This window comes from Athene cunicularia, assembly GCF_003259725.1.
Source record: "Athene cunicularia isolate RWA chromosome 1 unlocalized genomic scaffold, athCun1 chr1_part1, whole genome shotgun sequence".
In the NCBI taxonomy this organism is placed as follows: domain Eukaryota; kingdom Metazoa; phylum Chordata; class Aves; order Strigiformes; family Strigidae; genus Athene; species Athene cunicularia.
Window position 1 is genome coordinate 69522882 of NW_020799091.1, and position 27763 is coordinate 69550644.

General features: G+C 36.5%; 1 protein-coding gene across 1 annotated transcript in view; it reads right to left on the reverse strand.

The window, feature by feature from the left end:
* Positions 1 to 27763, reverse strand: part of TMEM131 (transmembrane protein 131) — a 78842-nt gene that overhangs the window by 44943 nt on the left and 6136 nt on the right. The window contains exons 2-7 of the mRNA XM_026849838.1: positions 21474 to 21514; positions 14283 to 14351; positions 5955 to 6078; positions 4937 to 5053; positions 3969 to 4091; positions 3191 to 3271 (exon numbers count right to left, since the gene is read on the reverse strand). Coding sequence (XP_026705639.1) covers positions 3191 to 3271; positions 3969 to 4091; positions 4937 to 5053; positions 5955 to 6078; positions 14283 to 14351; positions 21474 to 21514 — 555 coding nt within the window. The remainder of the gene's footprint in view (positions 1 to 3190; positions 3272 to 3968; positions 4092 to 4936; positions 5054 to 5954; positions 6079 to 14282; positions 14352 to 21473; positions 21515 to 27763) is intronic.

Genomic DNA, 27763 nt, shown 5'->3' on the forward strand with positions numbered 1-27763 from the left:
GTTGCCACACCATGAAAATTACAATAGAAGCATTAGGTATAATTGTATTAAGAGAAAATGCTGCAATAACAGAGATAGGCTGCATATTATTAAAATTACCATTAAATTTACTAAGCATAGTTGTAATCACCTAATATGACACTGACTAAAAATAGGTATATGTAAGAGGACTTTCATATCCCATTTGACTAAGTTTTATGTCTTTAAATGGTGGTAAAAAGACAGTAGACAAAATTGATGGAATCTACCAATAAACAAAACTATTCATGAAAACGTTACTGAGTACAGCAAAATCAAATATTGTTTTGGTGTATTCTAATTGTTTTTCTCCAAAGCAGAGACAAAGCATACCGTTTCAGTGCTAAACACAAATTGAAACAATGCAGAACTGCAAGTAGTCAAAAGCTTGTGGAACTGCAGGTTTATTAGCCAGCAAGCAACTTAGAGCAAAAAGTCAAAATGTGTTATTCTATCAGTTCCAATCTGCATTCAGGGCTGGAAAGACAACTCTTTCTGTATTTGCTGGACACAGCTGCAGCACAAGACTTACTTCAGAACCATAGCTGAAATACTAACACTGCATATTCTTCCCCATCACATTACAGAACAGCTGGGCAAATGAATTTTCCTTTTTTTTTTTTTTTTAGTGTATTTTAATTATTTCTTAAGTAGAAGATGAAATACTTGATTTGAAATTTGGAGCTTTTTCTACTTCAAATGCAAATAAATATGGCAGAAAATGGGAAGTATTAATGAGTAGTCCTTGCATTGATTGATGTTGTTTCAGCTGACAGATTCTTTCATGTTTCTGATGAAGGAAACTGGACAGGACATAACACATATAGGTGCTGATTGTCTTCTACATTTTTTCTGTGCTTTCTGTACTACAAACTCATAGCAATCCATTCTGAAGGTCAAGCTGTATTTTCCATGGCACAATGACTATAGATGTATTGTTTGACAACTGTTGAATATCGAAGTAACTAGTTTCAACTGCTACTACTTGGTGAGTCCCTAAACTAAGAAACTTTCATAATGCAGCCGTTCATTAATGTTTCAAAGGATGTGATTTGACTCTTCCATATGTAACCAGGTATCCAAGGTTTGTCAGATCCCTGAAGTAACTTTGAACAGTGACTACAAAAATACTCCTGCATATGCAGACCGCTTCATCCAATCATCCAAACATCTGGCATCAGAACAATTTTAGACAATGATGTACATTCATATGTCAAAGTTCCATCACTACATTTCAGATAATTTCTTCTACTTTGCAGCTTTTCTTAACCGCAGCGCAGCTCCTGACATAGCCAATACAATGACATATCTGAGTGTTTCCTTCAACTGGTTTAATTTCTTCTAGTTGTCTTTTTTTTTTTTAAAATACCAGTGGTTGATATGAAAACCAAGAGGATTAGTGCTGACTAGTATTAACTTCACTGCCTGTCCATGCAACACACTGAAAGCTTTCACAAGCACATCATCATTGCTTAACCTGGCAACCCAGCCTACAGAAGCTGAAAAGCTACATGCTTAAGAAACAGAACTAGAAATAAACTAGACATTTTAAAGTCTTCTATACTTTTGTTTGTGGCTCTAACATGTTTGTTACACATCTACTAATAACTACAGAATCCAACAATCCCCTTAAGCAATTTTGACAACAAGAGGCAATGCCATTTGACTAAAACAGTGTCAAAATATTAGGATCTTAATTTTTTTTTAATCCATTTAAATGTTTACATCTAACCCTCAGCATCATTCACTCTTTCCACTGCATTTTTTAAAATGCTTGCCATCTGTATTCATACTCATTTGCAACTTTTGTATTGAGAAGCTCAGTATGACCCAGTAATGTGTGTTTGCAGCCCAGAAAACCAACCATATCCTGGGCTGAATCAAGAGAAGCGTGACTAGCAAGTCAAGGGAAATGATTCTCCCCCTCTACTCCACTCTCATGAGACACCACCTGGAGTACTGCATCCAGCTCTGGAGCCCCCAACATAATCAGCACATAGACCAGGTGGAGCAAGTCCAGAGGAGAGCCATGAAGATGATCAGGGGGCTGAAGCATCCCCTCTGTGAGGACAGGCTGAGAGAGTTGGGGTTGTTCAGCCTAGAGAAGAGAAGGCCCAAAGAGAGCTGTACAGTGGCCTTCCAGTACCTAAAGGGGGACCACAGGAAAGCTGGAGAGGGACTTTTTACAAGGGCATGTAGTGATAGGGTGAGGGGTAATGGTTTTAAACTGAAAGGGGGTAGATTTATATTAGATGTAAGGAAGGTTCTTTACTGTGAGGGTGGTGAGACACTGGCACAGGTTTCCCAGAGCAGCTGTGGCTGCCCCCTCCCTGGCAGTGTTCCAGGCCAGGTTGGACGGGGCTTTGAGCAGCCTGGTCTAGTGGAAGGTGTCCCTGCCCAGGGCAGGGGGGGTGGAACTACGTGATCCTTAAAGTCCCTTCCAATCCAAACCATTCTGTGATTATAAAATTATTAGTATGTGTTACTTCAAAACTACATTAAGTGAAGAACACAAAAGAGATATAATGGGCCAGGTGGTGAGTCCATCCAAACCACTACTCCATCTGCAGCAGCAGACATGAAGAGTAAAGAGTAACTGCAGGGCAAGCATGTAGGAATATTTTCCAGAACAGTTTCCAGACACTCTCGACTCATGATCTAGGGATTTACTGCAGCTAGACACACTGCTGTTTAATTTAGTAGTCATTAATAGATTCTTCTTCCCTAATTTTGTTCAGCTGCTTTTTCAACCCATGTATGCATTCATAGTGATTTGCAGGAAGGACTTTCTCAGTTTCAAACAAAAAAAACCCACCACAGATTTCTGTATATTTTTCTCATGGGTTAGATCCAGCTCACAGGCCATCAGAAGGACTACATTGTCCTGAACGCTTACATAAGTGTAGTTCATTATAATGGGAATCATTTTATTCCTACCATTTCAGAAAAGCACAGCACAATACAGATGGATTCTTTCAATTAAACCTTTCCTTCAATTGCTATTACCATACAATTAACAGACCATGTTATCATTTCAATTTTTATAGGGTATTTCTAATGAGTACATGACAAGAAACAAAGTTGATTAAAAACACCCCCAAACCTAAAATCATGTTAAAACAAAACCTCTGCAAACAAGTACAATGAATGCTGCCAAGACATGACTACTCACCCACAGCTTTCTTGTACCTCCTTGCTGACCTGTTGGAAGCTCTAAATGGAGGTCACCTCCACTGGAATACATTTCTACCACCTGAGGAAAAGGAAAATGTTAGCCCTCAACTTAAAGGGATCCTGTTATCAGATAATATAAAGTGCAATGGCATGTGTTAGCAACTATCTGACCACAGCAGTATCTTATAAATTCACTTTTAATGATGATATAGCATTTTCTAGTGCTGCACTTTATGTGCTTTCTGTAGCATTTCACAGTTTGTGGATCACTTAACAGACTCAGATCACATTTATCAGCAATTCATTTACTTGTTTGGTTAGGTACAGACATCAATCCTGCCTTAACATAAGAATGCTTGCCAACGTTACATACTAGGGTACAGCATAAAGACACCTTATGCTGTGCAAAACAAGCAGAAGGAAGCTAAGAAGCAGGCCTAGATTAAAAGCACAAAATACATTTTAGTTTGTTAGCTTTGGTATTTTTCTTAATTACCAGTGGTTTAATTCTATATTTTGCAGTAGTTATGACCATTTTAAAAATGGAAATGTCACAGTAATACCTCAATTTAGCAAATTAAGAGATCTGTGAGCATAATCTACAATTTCTAGAACAACTGATTTGCATTTAAACAGAGAAACATTTATGTAACATGAAAGACTTGGCCTCAAATAGCATTAAAGTTGAAACAGAATTTCAAGTGACAACAAAGTAAAATTTTCAGTTCAATATCAGAAATGTAAATAAGCATTTAATGGTTTTCTCTGTGGCTCACCTGCAATGGTTCACTGTGAGGGTTATGTATATTTATTAAAGGAGAAAAACTGCTATTTACAGGAACTCGTGCCCCAATAAATGGGCGCAGTCGATAGGGGTTCGGTACTCCAATGCCAAACACCTGGTTCAGAAAAAGCAAAACAAGCTTAAGTAGCTGTATGTAATTATTGCAGAGCCTAACATATGCACACTAATTTCAGTAATCTACCAAATATTATTTTCAATTAATCTTATAATATACATCTGTCTGAACATTTAAACCCAGTATAATGCTAAAGCACTGAAATAAACTAGTTTAATTTGCAGCTAAAGGGTATTTCTCATAGCTACTACTTATGTACACTGACATATTTAGAATACAGGAAGTGAAAATACCATCTTTTTTTCCTGACACTCTAAAACACTAGATGTCAGCTAAAGGTTGAAAAGATGTGAAATATCCTTTAATCATACCATTATGGAACAGACTGTCCATATAGAAAGCTTTTTTGTTGCTGTTTTCAAAACACTGCCATGGTAAGAGTCATATTCTCTCAACAAGAGGATTTCTCTCACTTTTCAGACTCTCTCAACTGTCTGGTTTATCTTTCTGAATCTCAAGCAAGTAATTTTTTGCCAGCTTAATGAATAACATTGTCTTCTCACAGGATCGGATGAGCACAGAGCTGAAGAATGAGCTAGATCACTACAATGAGCCACTAAAATAACACACAAAAAAGTTACTTGGAAGATGTTAAATCCTACATAATTTCATCAGTCTGGCTTACAGTACTGCCCTAGATATTTACAGTGGTATACCTCTGTGTTACAACAAGCAGCAGGGATGGAAACTTCTTCAGCTGGGCTGATAAAAAAAACCCACCACTATTCTGCAAATAGCCTTGGGTGATTAAGCACGTCGTAATAGATACTGCTCTGGTTTATTCACACTTCAGAACTTTTTCTGAAAGAGGGCAATTTTCTTACCTGATAAGTAAATACCCCATGATTAGAAGTGTTAATAAATAAAGTGTTCTCTACATTTCCCACTACTCTTGCAAGGAAAACTACATCAAAGGACGTATTTCCTCCTGGAAGAATTTTCTGGAAAAAATAAAAGAAGAGGAATAAGCAAAAACTGTTTAATGAAGATGTTCCACCCTGCAGATGAACAAGAGCTTTTATGTTACAGAAGATCTCTGTGTATTCTTTATGGAAAACTGAAGTTAGAAACTATACTGTCAGATTCGGGAAAAAACTAAAGAAAATAGTAGAAGTTTTAGAAAATAAAAATGCATAACTTATCTACTGCAGGATCATATTTCATTGAATTTTTATGTTGAATTCTGAGCTTAAGAGCTCAGCTTATCACAGAAATATTTTGGACTGCCAGTTTACAGAACATTGGAGAAAGGCAATTACTACAAGATTCCCTCAAGTGAGAGAAGTTGCTTATAGACAGGTTTTCAGAAGTTTTTAGTGTTCACATGGCCCTGCTAAGCCACAGGCCCTGCAGACAAAACTGAAACTAGAGGACTATGCCTGACAGCAATGTGGTTAAGAATTAACCCTGCCGACACCATGCTTTTTAACTTGCAAGTTCCCGTAACATGATTGTGGTAGTTATAAGTGCAAAAAAAAAAAAAAAAAAAAAAAAAAATCAAGAAGAGCTGCTTCTTGCATGTGGTTTAAGGCAACATACACTTAGTCACTTCAGCTACAAGGGAGATCTGCTGTTAAACTCCCAGTTACAGTATACACTTCCATAGTCAGAACTCCTATGCAATATTTAATTCCTTTTCTCATAGTAGGGCTTGTGTGTATTTCCGTGCTCAGTTAAAATTTGCTTAGTAACTGATGAGATCAAGAACTGAAGTATCTTAATACTTCTAGGTATGTAATTATTGCAGTAAGTAGCTCATTTAAAGGAGGGAGGGAAATCAAGCTCCTATTCAGGATGGGGAAGGGGAAGGAAAAGCTCATATTGAGAAGCAGAATATCTTACCCTGTTTTGAAAAAATGATGCATGAAAATGTGATGTTGTAGCAGATATTGATACTAATGTAATTGTTTCTTCTGAGCTAGGGTTATGTAAGTAAACTTTTTCCATTTTTGGCATTCCAACTGGCCTGTCAAAACAGAGAGAGAATATTTTTAAAGCACTAGGATTCTGGAAAATTGAGCATCGGGCTTTGTCCCATTAAACCAGATAGAAACACAACAGCAATGAACACTGACAATAGAACTTTGCACTAGATGTTTTTTCAAGTAACATATGTAAATTCTGCCTTGAAGAATTACTTAGTTAACATATTTTCCATTATTTTAACATATTTTCCATTATTTTATTGATTAATTTTCCTGAAGCTTACCTAACACTGTAACATCCTCTAAAATGACACCTACCCAAAATGAAATTATGTTTTCAGGTTTTTACTTCAGAATCAGAAGAGATAAAGCTTGCTATTCCTGTGTTAGAACCTTTAATTATCTTAAGAAAGGTTGCACACAACAACTTAAAATAAACAGAACACACCCTAGAAAAAAGTCTACAATTTTTTTTTTTCCTGATAGATTGTAAGTATTCTTACCCAGAACCCAGAATTTTTCTGGTATTGTATTTTATAATATGCTCTACAGAATTAAGTACACATATGTGCAGCACAACTATTTTATTTGTATATTGTATTTGAATTCATACCTTAAGGAAAAAAAAAAAGAAGTAGTGCTTGAGATAAATTCTGTAATTTAAGATGTTTAAAACACACAAATCAAACAGTTAAACAATAGCACACTTCAGTAACAAGACATGCTAATTATTTATTCCACACAAGCTTTATGTTTGTTCCTTTTTGCTTACAACAACAGATGTGAAAATAAATGCTTCAGTTTCACCAATTATTTTTCAGACTTTGGTATCACTTCAGAATTTTTTTCATGCTTTTTAACACATACATGTTAAGCATTCGCACCAAAGCACTAATAAAACATGTAGATTACAATTTGCTACAAATTAAATTTTGGAATTCAAAATAGTTAAACTCAATTTTCAGGCTACACATATTCCATGTAGCACTCCCATGTCACCTTCTCCAAACATTGCAACGTTGACAAAGCTATTGATAATTACTACCTGTAGTACCTGAAGTGATGACCAATAACAGGCAGTTGTTCTGCCATCCTCAGTTAACTTTAACAGGATAAATTGATAAGCACTACTGTAGTTGCACAGTTTTTCAACTTGGGTGGGGGCAGGGCACATCTCAATAGAGCAACATACGTTTGCTGTAAATTAAAGGCTGCATTGAATGGAAGATTTAGTGACAGTAATCAAACTATACTGCAATTTGCAAACTCACTGCAGTAACAGAACCTCCTACTTAGGAAACATGGGCTAAACAGATAGATGCTAAAGACCATGATATTAATTCAAATACACAATTATTAACCTTCAATAAACTGCATCATCACTAATGGTAGATATCTGCACACTACTGCTGTAAATCTCTTTGCTTTGCTTGCTGATTCGTTCTAATTTCACATCTCCATCAGCAAACACTTGTTTTTGATCGTTCTTTACTTGTCAAAAAAAAAATCTCATCTTGACTTCTCTAACTCAACTAGTAATGAAGACAACATTTCCCTCCTCACCTTTTAAAAGCTGTGCAAAACCTAACATCCAGGTTAAGCTATAATATAAAAGTATTTGTATGTGTTGCCAATATACATGGGAATATTAGAAAGGGAAATGCTTTATCAGCTGTGATGTTTGCATTAACTGCTGTAACTGCTACATTGTTGATCAACAGAATCAAACAGTAAACCTGTTCTCCATTTGCTAGGAAAACGCTTATCAGACCACAGGAATTTGAGTGAGAGCTAGCCCTCCAAAGTTCCCCATCTCCACCCCACCCCCCAGCAAAAAAACAAAACAACCACATCACCCACAAAAGCACAACTAAGAAGTGTCTGCTGATAGGGAGCTACCCAGCACCCCCTGAATACTGAACCCACTACTTCAAACACTCCTTCACCAACATCAGTACAGATGGGATTGAGTAGTTTTTCTGCTTGGCAACCAGGAAAGGCATAAGTAAACTTTTGTAACAGTCAGCAATTTCAGTGAATTCATTGTTTAGAGAAAGTGGTCATGCCTTAAACGAGTACTCTCTTTCTACCAACACAAAAAAAAAAAAAGGGAAAGAAAATAGTCCAGCTCCTCCAACACTGAAGAAAGCTCTTTCAGTATCTACTGATCAGCTGTCCTCTAGTTCTCACAGCTATTTCTCATTCTCCTCAGTGGAAGACATGTTCCCAGCACCTTGTTGCAACTCTTCTGCTTGTCACAGTGCAGTTTCTGGATACTTCTCTTCTCCAGAGCATGTTCAGTATCTCCCCAAGAAGGGGAAACAATCCTCCTCCTCTCTATTACAATGCACTCCAACCAGTCTTCATAACAGAAGCTTAAGAGCTGAAAACACAATCAAGCAAAACAGCTCCCGCCAACCACAACAGCAGGAAGCAAGAGAAGAGGAGGTAGATTTTAAGCACTCTATTATATGTAAGCAAAGGACATGACTAGCATATCACCTGTGGTCTCTACAGAGAGCCAGCTGTGTACTGGAAACCCAAGATCAGAGTTGACACTTCTTATGAAGCATGATGTATGAAACACCACAAAGCCAAGAGAACTATGTTGAATGAACCAGTAATACTGAAGTGCCAGACCGTTCCTATCAGAAAGGTAGTTTAGATGTAAAACTCCTTATCCCAGGAAATGTTTCAAATATTAACAGTCTTTTAAGGCCTTCATGCTTTTCCAGTTCTGAAAAGCAGGGAATATAAGTATATTTGAGAGGCTAAAGCCTATAAAAACAACTAGTAGGGAAGCAGCCATGATAAACATCACAGTTCACTAACTTCAGATTCCAGACTAAACCACCACAGTATAATTATAGGTGATAAAGGCAGAAGTCATTAAAAAGGAATTTTGTTGCTAGGACTATTTTATTTCACTGTTTTGTTGGCCATTCTAAATTTTAAAATGAATCTAGTATTATGTTTTGCTCAGATATAGCTTTCTTTATATTCTTTAAGCTTGATGTTAGCCAAATCTACAGAAATAGGACATACCTCACCTGTTTTTTCTACCATCAGACATAGTAAAATCCAGATAAAGCATTGTGCACCAGACACTTAATGATCCTACATCCCAAGCAATAATCACACACGGGATACTCTCCATGCTGCAGATTATCAAGCCACAATGGTCTGCACAACTGTAGCATTACCTGGTGCGAAATTTTACAGAATTTCCTTGAGCAGTCACAGCAAGCACTTTTCATCACAAGAAGCTGGTACAGAAAAACACCTTCAGGCAAACATGAACTGTAAAAGCATGTAAGATTTTGCTCCTGATCTTCTGTCCCTGCATAATGCTAGGTCCACCTACACTGATAAAAAAACCACACAACCTAGATGAGATGGTAATTAACAATGGTGAAGTGCCTGTTCAGATGGATAAAGAAGTCCATGTTCACTACTGCAACTCAACCCTTTCTGAAGTCTGAGTTAGTATTTGCAGTGTATTGTAAGCATGTCCTCGTAATGGAATTCACTGCTGCTCTAGGTTTCAAGAGGTAGATTCTTCTAACAAAGGAAACCAGCTCCTGCAAAAAGTTGGGGAAATGAGTCCTTTAGTTCTTGTCTTAAACTTAACTTGCAAAAATATCTAGCTATTCACTGTAAAGCAAATATGGATTGAGAAAACACCCTTTTAAAAGAGTAATTACATTTTCCTCTTACTGCATATAGATTAGACACCTCTGTAAAATGCTCACTTGATTTATGAAAACTGATGCAAATCTATTACCTAAAAGCAAAGGGTATAAATTCAGCAGATTATTCCTCTTCTATCTCCTATTCTTCCTAGTGAGACTGAAGAAAGAACTGAAGTCAACAAAAAGCTTCCCACTTAGATCCTGAATGCTGGGAATACAGATAAATATACTCAAGATTCAATCCAGGTAAATTCCTCATGAATTTGAGTTTAACGGATAAGTTTGCCCCTAAGTATTTTTTCTCTTTTAGCATCTTTGGCAACTCCAAGACAACTGTAAGACCACTTGTCACACAGCATATCAAAAGTTTCATGTGGGTTAAGTCAGTATCCTGTGTCAGACATGAGAGAATAGCAGATGCCTAGAAGGCAAAAGTGTAATAATGTGGAAAGCATACAAAGTCAGAAACTCTCATAGTATCGAATATATGAAGCTTGGGAACTTCCTGAACCAATGCAGATGGTTCTCCAGTCAGAAGATCCAAGAGAATGAGCTCCAACAACAAGAACTTGGGTGTTGACTTGTAATGTATCCAGCTGATTTTAATGACATGAAACAAAGCTGGTCTTACAAGGTTACCTCTAGAGACCGAGAGGGAATGCTTTTTGTACCCCATTTTGAAAGAAACGCTTGTTCTTTATGTGAAGGAAGTCTACCTGCATGATGTACAAGACTGAAGAATTAGTGACTTGAGCATTCTTCCTGTTCCACATAAAACTGTATGCATCACTGGTTGAGCGTCACAGGCAAATTGCTTCTTTAACTGAAGCTAGCAACTGAAGCAGATAAGTAGTTAGTTACTTCAGTTAGTAACTGAAGCACATAAGTTTGAGAACATAAATATGTCTCAAACTCAAAAAAGCAAAAGAAAACAAAAAGGTTTTGGTTTTGTGTATGTACTAGCCTACAGACCAATGGTCTCTTAGCTTCCAGATTTCACTGGCTTTTAACAAATCAAGAAAGTTATTTTATCTTACATCTGACAAAAAGTTAGTGTCCATGTAACAAACTAAAATGGAGCAAATGCCCCATTATATGTTAGGAATCTAACTTAGATCCCATACAACAAATCATACCTTTCCCAAACAGCTGGCAAAACCCCATATACAAAACACCTGTAGTAGAGTCTTAATGTCACCAACTGTTATTTGAATGAATCTAAGAGTGTAAGAAACTATTATTTACTTTTGCAGTCTAATGTGATGTGGGAACAAAACCAGAGGTAGATCTGGACTAAATGTCAAATTACTGCCAACAGCTTCTGACATTTCACAAACTCCAAGGGAAATTAAAATTCCCAGTAGCTAAGAATCAAGGCAGCTAGTTATGGAGTTGGTTTGGGGTAGAGGGTTTTTTGCTTGCTTTCTTTAAAGCCCTAGATCTTTGATATCCAACACACTGCAGAATTTGTTTCAGACTGGTGTTGCTTCAGTAACACAAGCAGGAAGCTTTCACATTAAATAACCAAATGAATATTCCACTTAGTCCAAGCAGTCACCTGAAGCAGTGATAGGGAGAACATGCCTCAGTTCCACCGCATTCCCAGAGGCTTAATGCATACAAAGAACATTTGGGATCTCTTCAAGTGAGCTGAAGATTTGCATAACCTAACATACAACATACAGTCCCTTTGATAAACGTGAGATTACCTGGACTGTCTTCAAAGTGGTAGAATATGGTAGTGCTTATTTTATGTTAAGACAGAATTACACCCACCCTCCCCTCCCAACTGTTATAAAACAGAAATATAAGGACACTGTAACCTCACCTCCAGGTGGAACACAGGAATGGTGTCTACAGAACCTATTTATCAAGATTAATACTGATTTTCATTTTCTGAGATCCCTAGATAAAATAACTTTTAATAAGTATTATCCCTGCTCAAGTTGGCATGTTTTTGAAACATCTGATTAAACCCACAGCTCTTATCAGAAAAAAAATGTCACAAGAAGAATGGGTAGCTTACAACTAAAATTAAATATTGCAACTTTCTTTAGTCTACGAATGATACATGTTGATAGCTCAGCATAAACATGAACTTTGACCAAGCTTGCTCTACTAAATGCTACATGCCACCTATTAACAAAACACCATTTAGGTACAACACTTACTCAGAAAACAAATATGCATTTTATGCCTTTCCTTCATTATTAACACAGAAACAAACCCCAGAATTTGAATGTGAAAACTCTTTCTATTTTAAAAGGCAAAAAAGCCAAACGCTTAAATCTGCATTATTTGACTTCCAAGGTGCTTGGTACCTGTAGTTTGTTCTCACCATAAGGTTGAGTTACTCAGCATTTCTCAGAGTTGGTTCACTTTTATTTAAATGCGTAAGTACAGATTTAAACTGAACTTTGGGCCTCCATATCTAAACCTTTTCTGGTTTTGACATCTTGCTTAAGTTTTACTAAATCAGATGATGATTTCTGCCTGAGATTAACCTAAACTACAACAAATAAATTATCATATACCATTAGAAAACAATAAATATAACACATACTGAGCCAAGATCTAACACACAGGTTTCCTATTTTAACTGATAGAAAGCAGAGATCCCCAGTGCAATTCTACATATATTGTACAGAGCCCTTCCTAAGAAAGAGATTTGCACTACTTTAACAGTGTACTAGATCTACACCACTACTTCAGTGCTTTCAGCTCTGACAAGAACAGCTTACATAAAAAGCCAAAATATAATCAAGAACAGCTTAAAGTATTTATGATATTGTCTGGAATATATTTTTAGCAAGAAAAAAAGGCATTTTTGGAAATCCACAAAACAAAGCAGCACACATAGCTTTCATCAGATAAGCATGCAAACTATATATGCCCTTCAAAAGCAAGATATTTCAGATCATATCAGCATAACACTTTATTCATATTAGAAAAAGGGGTATAAAAATACATTTTAAATGTCAAATTCTGTAATTACTATGAACTGAAAACTTAAAATTGTAAGAGAAAAATCACTTAAAACCAAATCAATAGGTAAGTTTACAGTAACTCTAATAAAGAGCACACTGCTCTGCAAGTTTGAGTTTGTACTGTGCACAACAGTATAATTTGTTAACTATAACCTAATTTTGTTATAGCAGAGATGTAGTAGAGCAGGGCTTATCACTAGGTATTTTTCTACTCAATTTAGAAGCTCAAAACCCTCTTACCTAGGACCAGTTACAGACATCACAAAAAACCAAAACTAAACCACACAACATCAAAAGCTAGACATTCTGAAGTTTTGAAGGAATAAGGAAGAGGGGTCAGAGTGATTTATTATGTCTTTACTCAGAAGTTACAATTTCGTTAGACTGAGCAAAATAAATTCTGTGAAATGAGGCTTTTTCATATAGCTTTGCTGTTTAGTGGCATTACATTTGGTTTTTTGTATAAAGGTTATTTCTGGAAAACTACTCGGTGCTAACAATATACAGTTACAGCCTCTCTCACAGAAACACAGAAGTATACACCTTGTCAATACACAGCAGCTTCCTTTCCTATCTCTGTAGTCACCACACTGTACAACAGTCTTTCCTACTGACAAGGGGTACTATATTTTTATTAATACTGTGATTTATCTGTAAATATATCAGCATTTCATGAAGCAACAGTGCTGGCTGAGGATGGGGGAAGCAATACTACACTAAGGCACATCAGGGCTGGTTTCTTTCTTCCCAGCTGAACCCTTCACAAAATGTTTGAAATATCCTCACTGCAGTTTACACTGAGTCAAATTATCAATCACACACAGGCACTGCATTCATGCATTCATGTATGCCAACTCCAGAACTGATTTTGACTGTTAACAAGAATAATTATATCTACCTATACATAGTAACCAGTTACTAGTAAGAAAAGTTAAGACTGAAGTAGTTCTCAGAGGAACTAATTACAAACAGGTATGCTGTTGAAATTGTTAAATCTCCTTCCTCATCCCCCTTCTCTTTTATCTTTTAGAGAATTCACGGATAAATTTGCTGTAAACTATTACATTCAGCCACCAAGAATCACAACAACCACCAGGTGCAAGGTGGAACATGAAAGGGCTAGGTTCCCAAAGGCTGTATTTTCCCAACTCTACAATACTGTTCTAGTAACTGCAGATCCACTAGACAAAGTCTTTTTGCCACCAAAGCAATAGTAAAATGACCACGCTAGAGTAGATGCTCTCTGATATGGGTTATGTACAAGCAGAAAGGTAATCTCATACATTAAGTTCTAGACTTAAAACTGTTTCCACTCTGCAGAGCAGCTGTACAAGTACCTAAAACATAAGTACAAATACCTACGCTACCAGAACCATGGCAGCTGATAGGTTGCTACATGATGTTTAAGACCAAGTACACCAACTCTCTAAAACAAGGAAGTCAACTACACTTACAGACAATCTGTCAGTGCAAATTACGTATACAACCTTCTCCATTAGTTTTAAATGCTCGAGATGGTTTTTTCTATTTGTCTAACTAAACAGATCAAAAGACTTTTTAACTTACTGTTCATGGAAATCCAGCATTGGTGGCTCGAACCGGAGAGGTCGGCAATTTCCCCGATATAGGGATACACTGCAAGAAAAAATAAAACACTATAAAGGATACTGTTAATTGATACATTTCTGCCTCCCTCCCATCTCAAATAGCCCTTTCTTAGCAAAGCATTCATTAATAGAGCAACTAATACAAAAGAAGAAACACCCTGACAAACTCGTCCAGTCAGAATACCATAATTTTACTAGCCACTGACATGATTATGTGGTGTCTCCAAGAAAGGCTATGAATGAGTACTTATCTTGGAAATGGACATAAATTAGGTGTTAGTTATCCTCTATATAGCGATGGCTAAGTGAAACAGTAAGCTAAATAGGCTTATATGATCTTACATAGCAATATCCAAACACCTTCCTCAATGTGTATCAGTAATTTACATACGCATCATGAGTTTCTCTAGCTACATCTATACTAGTACATAAACAATCTTGGACTCATTTGATGGTACTGAGGCCACATGGGAGAAAACAGCCCATGTCTACAGTGTTTAAAAACTCAATCTCCAGAAGACAGCAACTCTGCTCTAAAAACATTCTTTAGCTTTGCCCATACTAACCTCCCACTGGGAACACTTTAGGAGAATGCTAGTAGATGAAAACTAAAGCTACCATTCAAACAATCCAGCAGTGAAGACAACAAAGTATCTGGAAACATTGTCTACTACTGCTTATTTTACCAGTACAGTTATATAGAGCACAATCCATAACCTACAATGTAAGTTACAAGAAAAAAAAAATACAAAGCACTCTCATTGAAACATTTTCTTATTCAGAATGATGTGACTGACCACACTTAATTAGCTCTGCAATTCAGCCACACTTTGTTTTGGGCTGAGGAAAAATCATATTCACACAATAAAACATAAAACAGGGAGACAATAATGTAAAAGAAATAAACAGGAAAGGCTAAAGAATGGCTCAAGAACCAACAGCTTTTTTAAAAAATACTTTTGTTAACTGATATTAAAATAGCACTGCTGGTTTAGATCCTTGTTTTCTGACTCTGTATCAAACCTAGACACCCAAACCCAGAGATACAGCCACATGTCCTGGGTAAGCAAAACTGCTCGACAAACACAGTCAGGGCAGGAGAACCACTCAGTTCTGCCTCAGAGGGAGAGGCCAGGAAATGGAGGATGCCCTTGGACAGGCACATGTGGCTTGCCTTATGAAAGCTGAGGTGTTGAACTCAATCTAATTCCATCCAGCATACTTCCAGGAAAACTACGGATCAAGCAGTTGTTTTTCCATACTCCTGAACCACTTTAACAAGGAAGCTATTTACAGGAGTAAAAATTTAAGAATAGGGTATGAAATCTTAACTGTATTCTCTAATAGCACGGATCTAGACAATGACAACAGCGTAACAAATCAACAGCTTTTTAAATAAAAATTCAATGTCTCAATGACTCACTCCAGTACTTCACAAGTGAATCTTCACACTTCAAGTATAACACATGTGTAATAGGGAGATCTATTCATGATGATTGATTTACAGCTCTCTAAGTTTAGATGTTGAAGCATTTTCAATAGCACTTAGAGCTTAGATGTTAAAAATAGCTCTATCCACATAATAGAAGTAAAGCAGTGCTTGGACAAGAGTAGGCATAGTACAGTCAGCTTTAGTGTGTGTGTGTCTGTGTGTGTACATGAGGATGCATGTGTATACATGTGTTTATATATAGATCACAAAATAGAAGTGAAGGTGTAAGACACCAGTAGGAAGAACTGTATTCAGATCTACAGAAAATTACAGTTCTTGCTACTATTAAGTGCTGCTGTGACTCATTACAGTTGTCGAGTAAGAGAACTTGGGTATACCTTCTCAAGCTAAAAAAAAAAAAAAATATCAAACCTCGCGGAACAAGAGCTCAACAAAATAAAGTTCACAGAGACACTGGATATAAAAGAATAAAGTTGGAAAATTATATTAGCAGCAATATTTTGAAAGGATAAAACAAGTTGACAATGTCTTCGAAGTGATCACCATCTCACTTTAAAAATGCACTCTAAATGTTTCTTAAAATTTTGAAAACTGAAAAGGACAAAAAGCTCATGTACCTTCACCATCAAGATAATACTAAACAGTAACTACTCTTCTTCAATGAGTTTTACAACAGTTCTGTCAATTTCTTCCAATTTCAAAACTCTGAAGAGTGATCCAGCACCTTTTTTTTTTTTATTGGTAATTACTGGTAAAAGGACATATCAATTCCTTTTATGGAAAAGTTATCAGAAATATTTATAGTATTTATAAATGCGATAATGAAGATTTTTATTTCAAATACATTGACAATACAGTCAAGAGTAACTTGACCTAACTTGAACAATCAGTACATACAGAACTTATCCACATATACAGAAGGTTTAAGCAGCATTTTCTCAGACTGCACAGCTATATTATCCTGGATAGACATTTAAACTACAGAGAATTTTTAAATGGCTAAAGTCTAGTAAAGGCAACTACATCATAATGAATGCCAACTATTATAATAAAAACAACTATAATAAGATTCAAATGGGAACAAGCAATATTGGAATTCCCAAACTTTGCTGACAGAAAGGCCCAACATGAATCAACTTGCAGCAGACTTACAAAATGATGATAATGTCTGCTCTGCTGGGCGCTTGCTCACTGAAGGCTGGATACACCCATGGGTAGGGCAACTTTAGAGCATAATGTCATTTAAGTTAATTACTACTGTATGCATGTAGAGCAATGGCTCCCAGTCTTATACCAAAGTTTAAACATTTTTCTTTCCCTACCCCCCAAGTTTTCTAAATTTCAAAGTCAAGAAGAAGAACATGAAAAGATGCATCTGAATGAGACAGGACTAGTGATACTTGCCAACAAGCTCTAGCAGACCAAGAATTGGTTGGGAGTCATCTGAACCTATGAAGTTTCAGGAATTACTAGTTCCTGGCAATTATTTGAAATGCTCCCAACACTTCTTCCCTTCTGCAAGAATTTTGATTTTAAAAATAAGACTTGAAAGTGAACTACGCAGAGTCCCCAGCACAATCATTACCCTCATCATACCATCCATTCTGTCATGCAAGTGAGAGGGCATCTACCTCAACTAACTACTGTACTGCTACTACCCAGAAGCAACCTACTACTGGATGCAATTCACTAAGTGTAACTTCATGTCTCCGTAAGGTTAGTCACAGATGCAGTTATAAAGACAGTCAAAATATCAATGCCTGGAAAGACTGTAGGTGATATGGATGTCTATCTGTGCTGAAACACAATTTTCTTCTAAGGACATTCTATAGCACTTCCGTAACGTTTTGCCGTTTATCACAGAGTACTAGGTACCTAAAATTTTAAATAATCTGTGCACATGTCTGCATGTGGAGATTAAGAAAATGCTTGTCAAATATAGCATTTAAAGGCTTCTGCAAAGTTGGGCAGTAACTCTTTCTCTGTATCCTCACTTTACCTTTCTAGCTGTTCTGGGATTTCTGGAGGAGGTCTGTGCTCTGTGGAATCTTATCTGTACCATCTTTAATTGCTACTGTGGAAAATTAAAATCTAAGCATTATTCTACATGTATTTTTCCCATATTACTTTACCAGTTGTTTGAGGGTTTTGTTTCCTCCCCCGTGCCATAAATCATCAAGAAATAAAGACAACAGCATTAAACAGTCAAGTAGCAAGAAATTGCATGGTTTTCTTTAGCAACACAAACTCTCAGAAAGCCACCACTGTGTTATTTCTATTACCACAAAATAAATTAAAAGCGTATCCAAAAAGCAAATACCTCACAGTAGATACTTTCTCTGCCAGAATGTCCTTGAAAGAATCACCTCCAAGACAGAACATTTATGGCTAAAAAGTAAGCAACCAATCCTATTTCCCTGAGTGCCTCCATGACTTGTTAGCATTTAAAAATAAGGCCGAGCTGCACATATCAGAAAATATATTGAAATTTTTATAGTTAAAATAATTTTAGAAATATGGGTATTAAGCACAGCCTCAGTGAGAAAGTGAACTCCCACAACACATTTGACCACTTTGGTATCTGGCAGTAGCCACTCCTGTAAGTGCAAATTAGTAAGACGACTCTCAACAAAAGCTTTCCATAAACTACCCCCAGCTAGTGGTTGGCTCAGCTATGCCAACATTAACCCTGTATCAGGAAAACACATTCATGATATCAGACGTTAAACTTCAAAGCTAACACTTCCTGAGGGGGTTGTCTGGGGAAAGGGTGGGGAAAGAACAGGGAGAAGCTTGAATAGATGCACTGTAATCTCACCATGGGCAAGAACAAAACAAATTAAATGGCTGGTTCATTTCCCTCCTTCCAATTAGCGTTAAAAAGCAGATCAAAGAACTGAATAAATTGTCTAGATAGGGAAGAAATATCTGCAAGCTACACCAAAGAGGAGATATTATAAATCTCTAGTAAGGACAACGAAAGACAAGTCATCTAGAGAAATTAAACATGTGGACCAGAAACCCAGAGTTTTTAGCAACGCTACTGAAAAAAACCCTAAAAATATCACCCAGAAAAATACTTGAAACATCCATGCAAAACAGGGAAAGGGAAAGGGAAAGGGAAAGGGAAAGGGAAAGGGAAAGGGAGAAAAACTAACTGATGGACAACAAATTGGGTATTTGCTTTGTAATATGGCATCGAAGAATACAGATCTTTGTCACATTGTGATTAAACTCCAAACAGACCAGCACTCTGAAGTGGAACAGACTATTTCTCCTGGCTAACTTGGAGATTTTTCAAATCTGTAAGCCAGTATTTTAATAGAACACACTCTAGAACACCGACATTTCAAACACAGAAAGCAATCTTCTTACAGAATAAATGAAAATAAAAAAATCCCAGAAACATATCTAATCCATGGCCTTAGTCTCTTTCTCAAGGACCACCAAATTCAGTTGATTCCTGGGAGACAAAAATTGCACATATTCCTAGGTTCCAATAAAGGCACCTTCTTTCTGCCATTGAGACTGAGTGATTTCACCGAGAAACTATATTCCATTTAAACTATCTTCATAATGTCCGACTCTACCCAAGACATAAAATGCACTAATCATGGTTCTCAGAAATTCAATTGTCATTCCTGAAGTCATTTTTTCGTACTTGAAATCTGACTGCAATCACACTGCAGCATATAGCTACAGCTGTTTAAATTCCAGTCCACAGCTGTGTCCCCCACCATTTTGTAATCCCCTAACAGCTTGTAGAAGACTGCAACAAATATCCACAGCACAACAGCTCCAGTTCACAATCCATGTACAAACACATCATCACTGGCAGGGTAAAGTAAGTCACTGGACCATGAACTGCAGCAGCTGAGCCACAGCCACACATACTCACTTTCTCTGTCACAGGAGAAAGAAACCTTGGCAGGAAAGACAGGTAAACAACAACTGGGGTACTAGCATCTTAAACTTAACACTTACATTGTTTGTGAGACATGAATGATCAGAAGTCCAGCTGATTTAATATTACAAACCATGACAGGGAAGGACACAATGACCACTTAGCTTAAGGTACTTGGCTTATGGAAATGGAAATTTTGGAAGTTAATATTAGTTATACTGCCCTGTAACCTATTTTCTTTGATTGTATTCTTCCGGAAGCATTAAGGATCATCTTATTTCAACATACAAGAGAAGTTCAATAATTAAATTTAAGAGGTTCTTTTACTGCTGTTGAAAGTCTGAGTCTACTAATGAGTGCAGGGCTTCACACAAGCAGTTTAAGATAGCAAAATGGGGAAATTCCCTAGTAAACAAATTACTTAAAGTGCATAATTTTTATTTGATCTTTTAAAAAATATTTTATCTTGACCAAAAACGTTATTATTTGTATGATTACAGCAACCAGGAAAATGAAACTCAAGTAACTCTAAATGCATGGTAACTTTACATGTGGTAATTCATTCTACTATCACAGTATACACACAGGGGTGTATATAGAGTATGTGTAAGTGGTTAACAGAGAGAGAAACCAGTACTGAATACATCTCTGGAAGTGATTACTTATGGGAACAGTTTAGTGAAATGCATATTCTGCTTGCTTAATCCAGTGTTAACAGGCAATGAGAAAACAAAGAGTTTAGTAAAAGCACCAGGTGGAAAGTTTAATTTGAGGAACTTCATAGATGAGAAATAAATGGAAAGAAGTCCTCAAGGGCAGATAGAAGCCTCCGTTGCTGGGGAATGGGAAAGACAACAGATTCAGAGAAGGTACAGCACCACAAAATTTTAATTTTTATACAGAATGACTAAGCTAAACTTTCTTAATTAAAAAGCAAATGAGATGTTCATATAACACAAAGTTTGACAAAATTCACATTACCATAATATATAAATTGCCTCAAGCTTCAGATCAAAATATAAAGTAACTGCCTTATTTCAATACATAATATTAACTCTTCTCTTTTACATTAACACAATAAAGATAATGTGAATTTGTTTTAATTGCATCTGGAGCGAAAGACCTGCCACATCCTCATAAGATTCTTCAGCACCTTCACGTTCACACTTTCCCCCCGAAACCCAGAATTACAAGTATACTTAGAAACCTAGTACTAAGTAAGCCAAATTCTACAGTATCTTTACACAATTAATAAGATTTAATTGCAAGATTTCAGTCTGTATCTAATCAGAAGGCAGCAGAGAGCAAGTGATACAGATAGGATCAAGGCTTTTAAGTGAAAAATGTTGCTTTCTTTGAGATTTTTTTCAAAACTTGTTGCAAAAAGAATGCAACAGAGACAGGGAGGGCAAGGAAGAAACTACTGAAAGTAACATCATACATTTTTTTCTTCAAAAGGACCCCAAGAACTTTTGAAGAGGGTAAACAAAACTTCAGTAAAATGATAAAATAATCTATGAGCAGAGTCTCAGTTTACCCCCTCTTTACACAGAATTACTCTGTAGTATACATTACAAAGTGAATTAAAGAATTCTTTCATTTCTTATTCCATGTGATTAGCTGTCCAATATTAAAAATTGTTTTACATGCTAGCTTAAATTTCCTGAGGGACATAATTGAAAAATGACATGATTCATACTGGATCTTGTGTACACTAAACTTTATTATTCTTACGAAAAATATTGCAAATCTCAATAGGATGGCTGTATAAAACTTAAGAAAATCATGCTTACCTTTTCTGTTGATATGAACTGAGGCCTATAGTTGTCTCAGTCTGTAAAATAAAAAAAATAAATTTATTAAAGACACTGACAGCATTGTACTTCCTGTGGGGAAAAAAAGAAAAACCATTAACTATAACAAGATAGTAGATCAGACCTTGAAAGACAAAAGGAGAGGTTCTGATTTGGAGCAGAAAATGCAAACTGGCTTTTTCCAATTACTTAAATAAAGCCTCTACCAAAAGACTGTTTGGCCCTGGACAAGAACTGCCAACAATTCCAGTGGCAGGAACTCCTACAAACAGTAAGACAAGCAGCAACTTAACAACTTAAAAATTGAGAGGAGGAAAAAGCCCAGGAAATTATAATGTAGGGAGCAAAAGAAAGACCTAACATAAATGTAAGAAACAAATTACAAAGAAAAGCATATAAAACAAATAACAATCAAGCAATTATCTCACTGGTGTAATTTAACGAACTAGAAAACAACGAACACTATAATCTCCATTTGATTAGGAAACTTCATCTCCTTTCCTGCTAATGATCTTCTATACTCCATTATTCATACCTTTACTACCACTCTGCTGGACATCACAGTTAATTACCTGAAAACAAAGAGGTTAGGTTGTCTAGGAAATTCAAACTACTTTCTCCTCATCTAAGAAATCCCAACTGGTTTAGAAGGCTGTGTATGGAATGTCCTCCTGATACAGCTAAAGTTAAAACATACCTGACTGAAAACTCTTCCCACAGGATTTGGGGGTCAGATTGAGGATTTCAGTCCTCCTCTTAAAGGCATTTCATGACCAAGATAAGTATTTATCTTCTGGGAGTGGGAAGAAAGCTTACAGGTTTGATAAAGTCTATGGCACATCTTGGCTCATCTGACAGTTCATCTCTAATAGAAGGATGTCATTCATTCACAAGGGGAATGCAAATTTTTCACTTATCATTTAAGAAGTAAAATCAGGTCCCTTAGCTGGGTACTGATTTCTATTTCAGCTATAAATTACACTTGCTTTCCTTGCTTTTCCTATGACAAAAGTATTTTTTCTTTAAATAATTCTTTAGAAGTTATCTTCACTTAAAAATTCCTCAAATAAAAGAACCTATATTTTATTTTGGCTTTTTTGGACACACTTCTTTGAAATTTTATAATTACTAATATTAAATCACTTAGTCTACAAACATTAATGTTTGATTCATGTCAAAGATCAATTCTAGACTGTAAATCTAATATTGTTTCACATTTTAAATGAAATTATTTTGTTTATTGACCCTCCAATTTGTATCAAACTAAAGTAAGCTAGAAGCATATTATTTACCATTGTAAAACAAAGGCAATCTGTTTGTAGCTTGAGGATTTATTTGCAATTCTAAATGTCTAGGCAGAGCATCAGTTAGCTTTTTTGTTTTAAAACCTCTGAAATAGAGAGGCAGACTGACTTGCTAAAGTGATGTTGCAGGAGCAAGGGGTTCACATGAAACTATGTTTTGCAGTACAGCATGATCTGTGCCGTTTTTCCTCACTGAACAGAATGTTAAGAGACATGGTAAGTTGTTCTATAGTGCCAATTTTATTATAATTTAAAAATCAGCAAGTTTTCATTTAAACTTAGCAAGCTTTTGTTTAAACTTGTGCATTACATTTGTACTGTAATGAGGAAAATAGAGCATTTCTTATTTTTCATTAAAACACACTGGCTTGCACATGTTTCCATTAAGTTTTCCTAACTAAAGTATACTAAGCTTTTAGTTCAGCTTCTTAATTTCTGATGTCACCCACCACTTTCTATTTCCAGTAAGATATAAGTAAATACTTACAACCTGTAGTGAATTATTTCATAATACTAAGAGAAATACAGTTAAAATGAAGAAAGAATAATTTTTAAATCAATTTTAGTTAATGGATGAATGCTTAAGACACAAAATGTTTGTACCTAAAACTTCCTAAGAAGTACTGTCTCACAAGTTTATTGATTAGCTCTGAAATCTAAATTATTTAATTAGAAAAAACAGATCTCTGCCTTCCATACCTTATTTTATCTTCAGGCTGGAAAGGTGAGAGCAAATTTCTCAGCTTAAAAAATAGACAGGAAACTGAATCAAAGTGAATCAGCTGAGAGTATTTTTTCTGCATGCAAAAAGGACCTGTGCTGTCAAAATTTGGTTTAACACACCATACAAGCACTTGTTTAAAATACTAAGCCAGTGATTTTACAAGATCTGCAGAAAATACGTATTGCTGCAGTACTTCAAAAACAGTTTTAATAAGCTTCAAACAGCTACTTATAATTACATATTCTTATTGTCTACTTTTCTATCATAAATTTGACAACTAGGAATCACTGTCTGCTTTTCCAATTTTTAAATTTTTAAAAAATTTTTTATTTTAAACTATGTTACTGTTGCCTACAGCTTGCAGAAGTACCCATTTTCTCTAAAAGCACAGACTATACATGTGGCTTTGAGGGCTCTGCAGGAGATGCTGCACAGCCCACTGAGTAGAAACAGACTAGTGCTTTCTCACAAGGACTGAACTGCCCGAGTTACTTGACTGCAGCCAAGGTACGCTGATTTTAACCACAGCCAGCTACCACTGATCTAGGCTAACAGACAAATTGCTCAGTAGGTCTCAGCATTTATGAGCTTTCTGCACATCTCCGATGCATGTAGCAAGTAGTACACCCCAAGCATTGATGTGGAAATTTTGGGTCAGAAGATCTAATGCAGATGTACCCAAAAATGACCCAATTCATTCTGACTGTTTTCTCTACTAACTAATTTGCTATTCCTCCCTACTAAACAACTGCATATATTTCCTCTCTTTTTCACTACAGCACAGTTATTTAAAGCCATTCTTGATTTCACCAGTTGCATTCTTCCATGCTGTGAATTCACACCACTGACTTTCCTGCCTACTGGAGAGACACAACCAAAAATTGCTGAGACAGTGTTCCTGTGAAATATTGTTATAACACTGTACTGGTTTAGGCTGGGGTAGAGTTAGTTTTTTTCATAGTACCTAGTATTGTGCTGTGTTTTGGATTTGTGCTGAAAACAGTGTTGATAACAAAGGGATGTTTTAGTTATTGCTGAACAGGGCTTGCACAGCCTCAAGGCCTTTTCTACTTCCCACCCCACCAGCGAGGAGGCTGGGGGTACACAAGAAGTGAGAGGGGACACAGCCGGGACAGCTGACCCCAGCTGACCAAAGGGATATCCCACTCCATATCATGTCTTGCTCAGCAATAAAAGCTGGGGGAAGAAGAAGGGAGGGAACATGTGGAGTGATTTGTCTTCCCAAGTCACTGTTATATGTGATGGAGCCCTGCTTCCCTGGAGATTGCCGAGACCTGCCTGCCGATGGGAAGTGGTGAATGAATTCTGTGCTGTGCTTTCCTTGTGCATGCAGCTTTTGCTTTACCCATTAAACTGTTTTTACCTCAACCCACGAGTTTTCTCACTTTTATTATTCTAGTTCTCCATCCCACCAGGGGGGAGTAAGCAAGCGGCTGCATGGGGCTGAGCTGCTGTCTGGAGTTAAACTGCAACAACCAAGCTTGCTCTATGAAGTTCACAGACATAAACACCCTGTATTCCTCTCCAATGTCCTTTAAAGTGCATTATTCACTACAACAAAATAGAGCCTCCCTTTCACTATTGATTTTTCTTTAGAAAAATAACTAAAGCACATAATTACTAGTTACCTGACATTCAGATGAAGCCAACAGGTTCAGATCCTATGAAATGGCAACCAAAATAGTCATTACCAACACTGTCCCATCCTTGGCAACTAGTTTTGGCTCTAACAGAGAGCATTCTCTATTAAGTTATAAATTATTCAGTAGAGAAAGTTGTTCATTATATACATTCTCAAGTGTCATAACTAGCAGTCAATATAACTAATAGTCTAAGACTCCACTCAGGCCAACTTTTAGACAGAGGGCAGTGTAGAGATCAAATTGAACTCCAGAAACATACAGAAGCAAATGGAAGTACACATCACTGACAATAGTTGAACTACTACATTGCCATGGCTGTAGTTAACTGTTGGGAGTTAAATTCTCTGGTTGATCATATACTCAAGTTTTCCCTCCTATGTTCTGAAATTACAAATTTACTGTGAAAATATTAGTCTAATATCTGCACATAAAGTTTGGAATCACAAATCACTCTGATAGGACATTATAGGTCTGAAATACTTTTAAGAGCAAAAATCCAAAGACTCAATCTTATAAGGAAAAACCTGTCTTTTGCTTTCAGATCCCTGTTAAATGCAAGCAAAATGACAAATTCATTTCAATGATGTTTTTTGTGTGTTGAGCAGGAGGCTTGATTTCTACTTTATTTGGGGGGTTTTGTGGGTATTTTGTTCTGTGGATTTTGTTCTGGATTTCTTGGGGTTTTCGTTTGTTGGGGTTTTTTTAAATCAGGGTCAATCAAGAGCAAAGAAACAGCATACCAACTTCAGCAGCTCATCAACCATAGCATCATGGAACTAAACCAAAAATAAATCTCATGTGGCAGTTTCTATAATTACCACTCATTTTTATTACACGTCAATCTTTAGAGACGTGCAGTAAACAAAAACATACAAATGTGTTCAGTTACATATTCTAAATACTTTTTTTTTCATTTGATCTTCAAGTAAAATTGTGGACCTACTGTGCTGCAGTCTGGAATGCTATTTTTCCTGTGTGACTGCACAGAACTGCCAAACATAAATGCCAAGAACTAAAACCATGTACCAGATCAATCCACTATTCAAAGTGTAGGTTTTTTGTCGAATACTGCCAGTTTATCAGGTAAAGAGAAATAAAACTATGCTCTTCAGTAAATAGTTTATTCTATTCTCCTGTAAAGGATACATCTGTAATAAAGCAGCATTAGCAAAATATGTTTTATAGGACATTTTTATTAAATCTTATCTAGACAAGTATTATAAATAACAAAATACTACCTTGCAATGTGCAGATCAGGAAGAAGGCTGCATGTGCACACTATTAATATTTCAAGAGACATAATAAGCTAAATTACAGGGGAAAAAAAATTCAATTGGATTAATTTCCTGATCCAGTTGACCGCCTAACAACAAGAACTAAGGTCAGCACAAAAGAATCAGAAATATACAATTGAGTGGGAAAAAGGAAAGATCACCCCTTTTAACAGTACTGGTGGTTTATAATCCTTCTACCAAAAAGGCTGCATTCAAGACTTGGAGATAAATTTTTAAAAGTTTAAAAAATCATTTAAGGATAGCATATGCATTTAGACTGTTGCTACTAACAGTTGCATGCCTTAATTTATCTCTTATATAACCCTAGAAGGATTAAACTATAAACCAAAGGGATTTCAGAATAAAGATCTGGAGACAACTTGCACACAGTGAGTTAGAAAATTTGAAGGCAGTCAGCCAGCACTGGTTTCAAGACTTAAAACAATTTCTCTCCAGAGGCTCATATCCTCAAGAAAGATTTCACAGACAATCTGTACCTGAAAGCACAAAGACTCAGTACAGTTCTGGAACAATACCAGACAAGCACCTTGCGCACATGGAGAATCAAAAACCACACCTTACTGTCTGAAGGTTGTCTCCAAGACATACCCACAGCTGTTAACAAACTGGTGAGACATCAAAATTAACCTTTTTGTTTTGTTTTTTGGCTAAAGTTATAATAGCTATTCTTCACTTCTTGGTAAGAGGTCATATTACCTAGCACTACATTCAGTCATCTAAACATAGGCATCTGCTGCCACTTGAGATGAATGTCCCAGGGCAACCTGCCTGGTCTCAGACTGACATCCAGAAGGGCACACAGTTACTCCTATGCCCTGTGCCATATCTGCCAGGTCCATGCAGATGTCTGGGACAGCCCAGGACATCTCAAATAGCACTGGTTACCTACATTTAAGCAACTGAATTAAAGCCCTCAAGTCTTGAACAAGGACAGTGGGTGGGGAGGAATAGTGGGGGGGCGCAGCAGCTGAAGCAGTGAGACCCTCTTAATCAAGAACTAAGGTTTCTAAACACCAAATGTATTTCTTTAACATTACCAAAACTCTCAACAACCAAAGCTCTCTGTATTCCTACATAAGAGGATCCACACTAATTTAAAAGACTCAATCTGAAAAACTCTATCAGACCACTCCACATACTGTTATTTTATCGTAAGGCTGGTTCCTTCTTGTAGAAAAGCTATGGGCTGTTTGCAACAAAATGTTGAGAGAGAGCTACCAAACCTGTATGTAGATGGCAGTTTAAATCTTCATTGCTGCATTCATAAGCTCTATGCTAATAA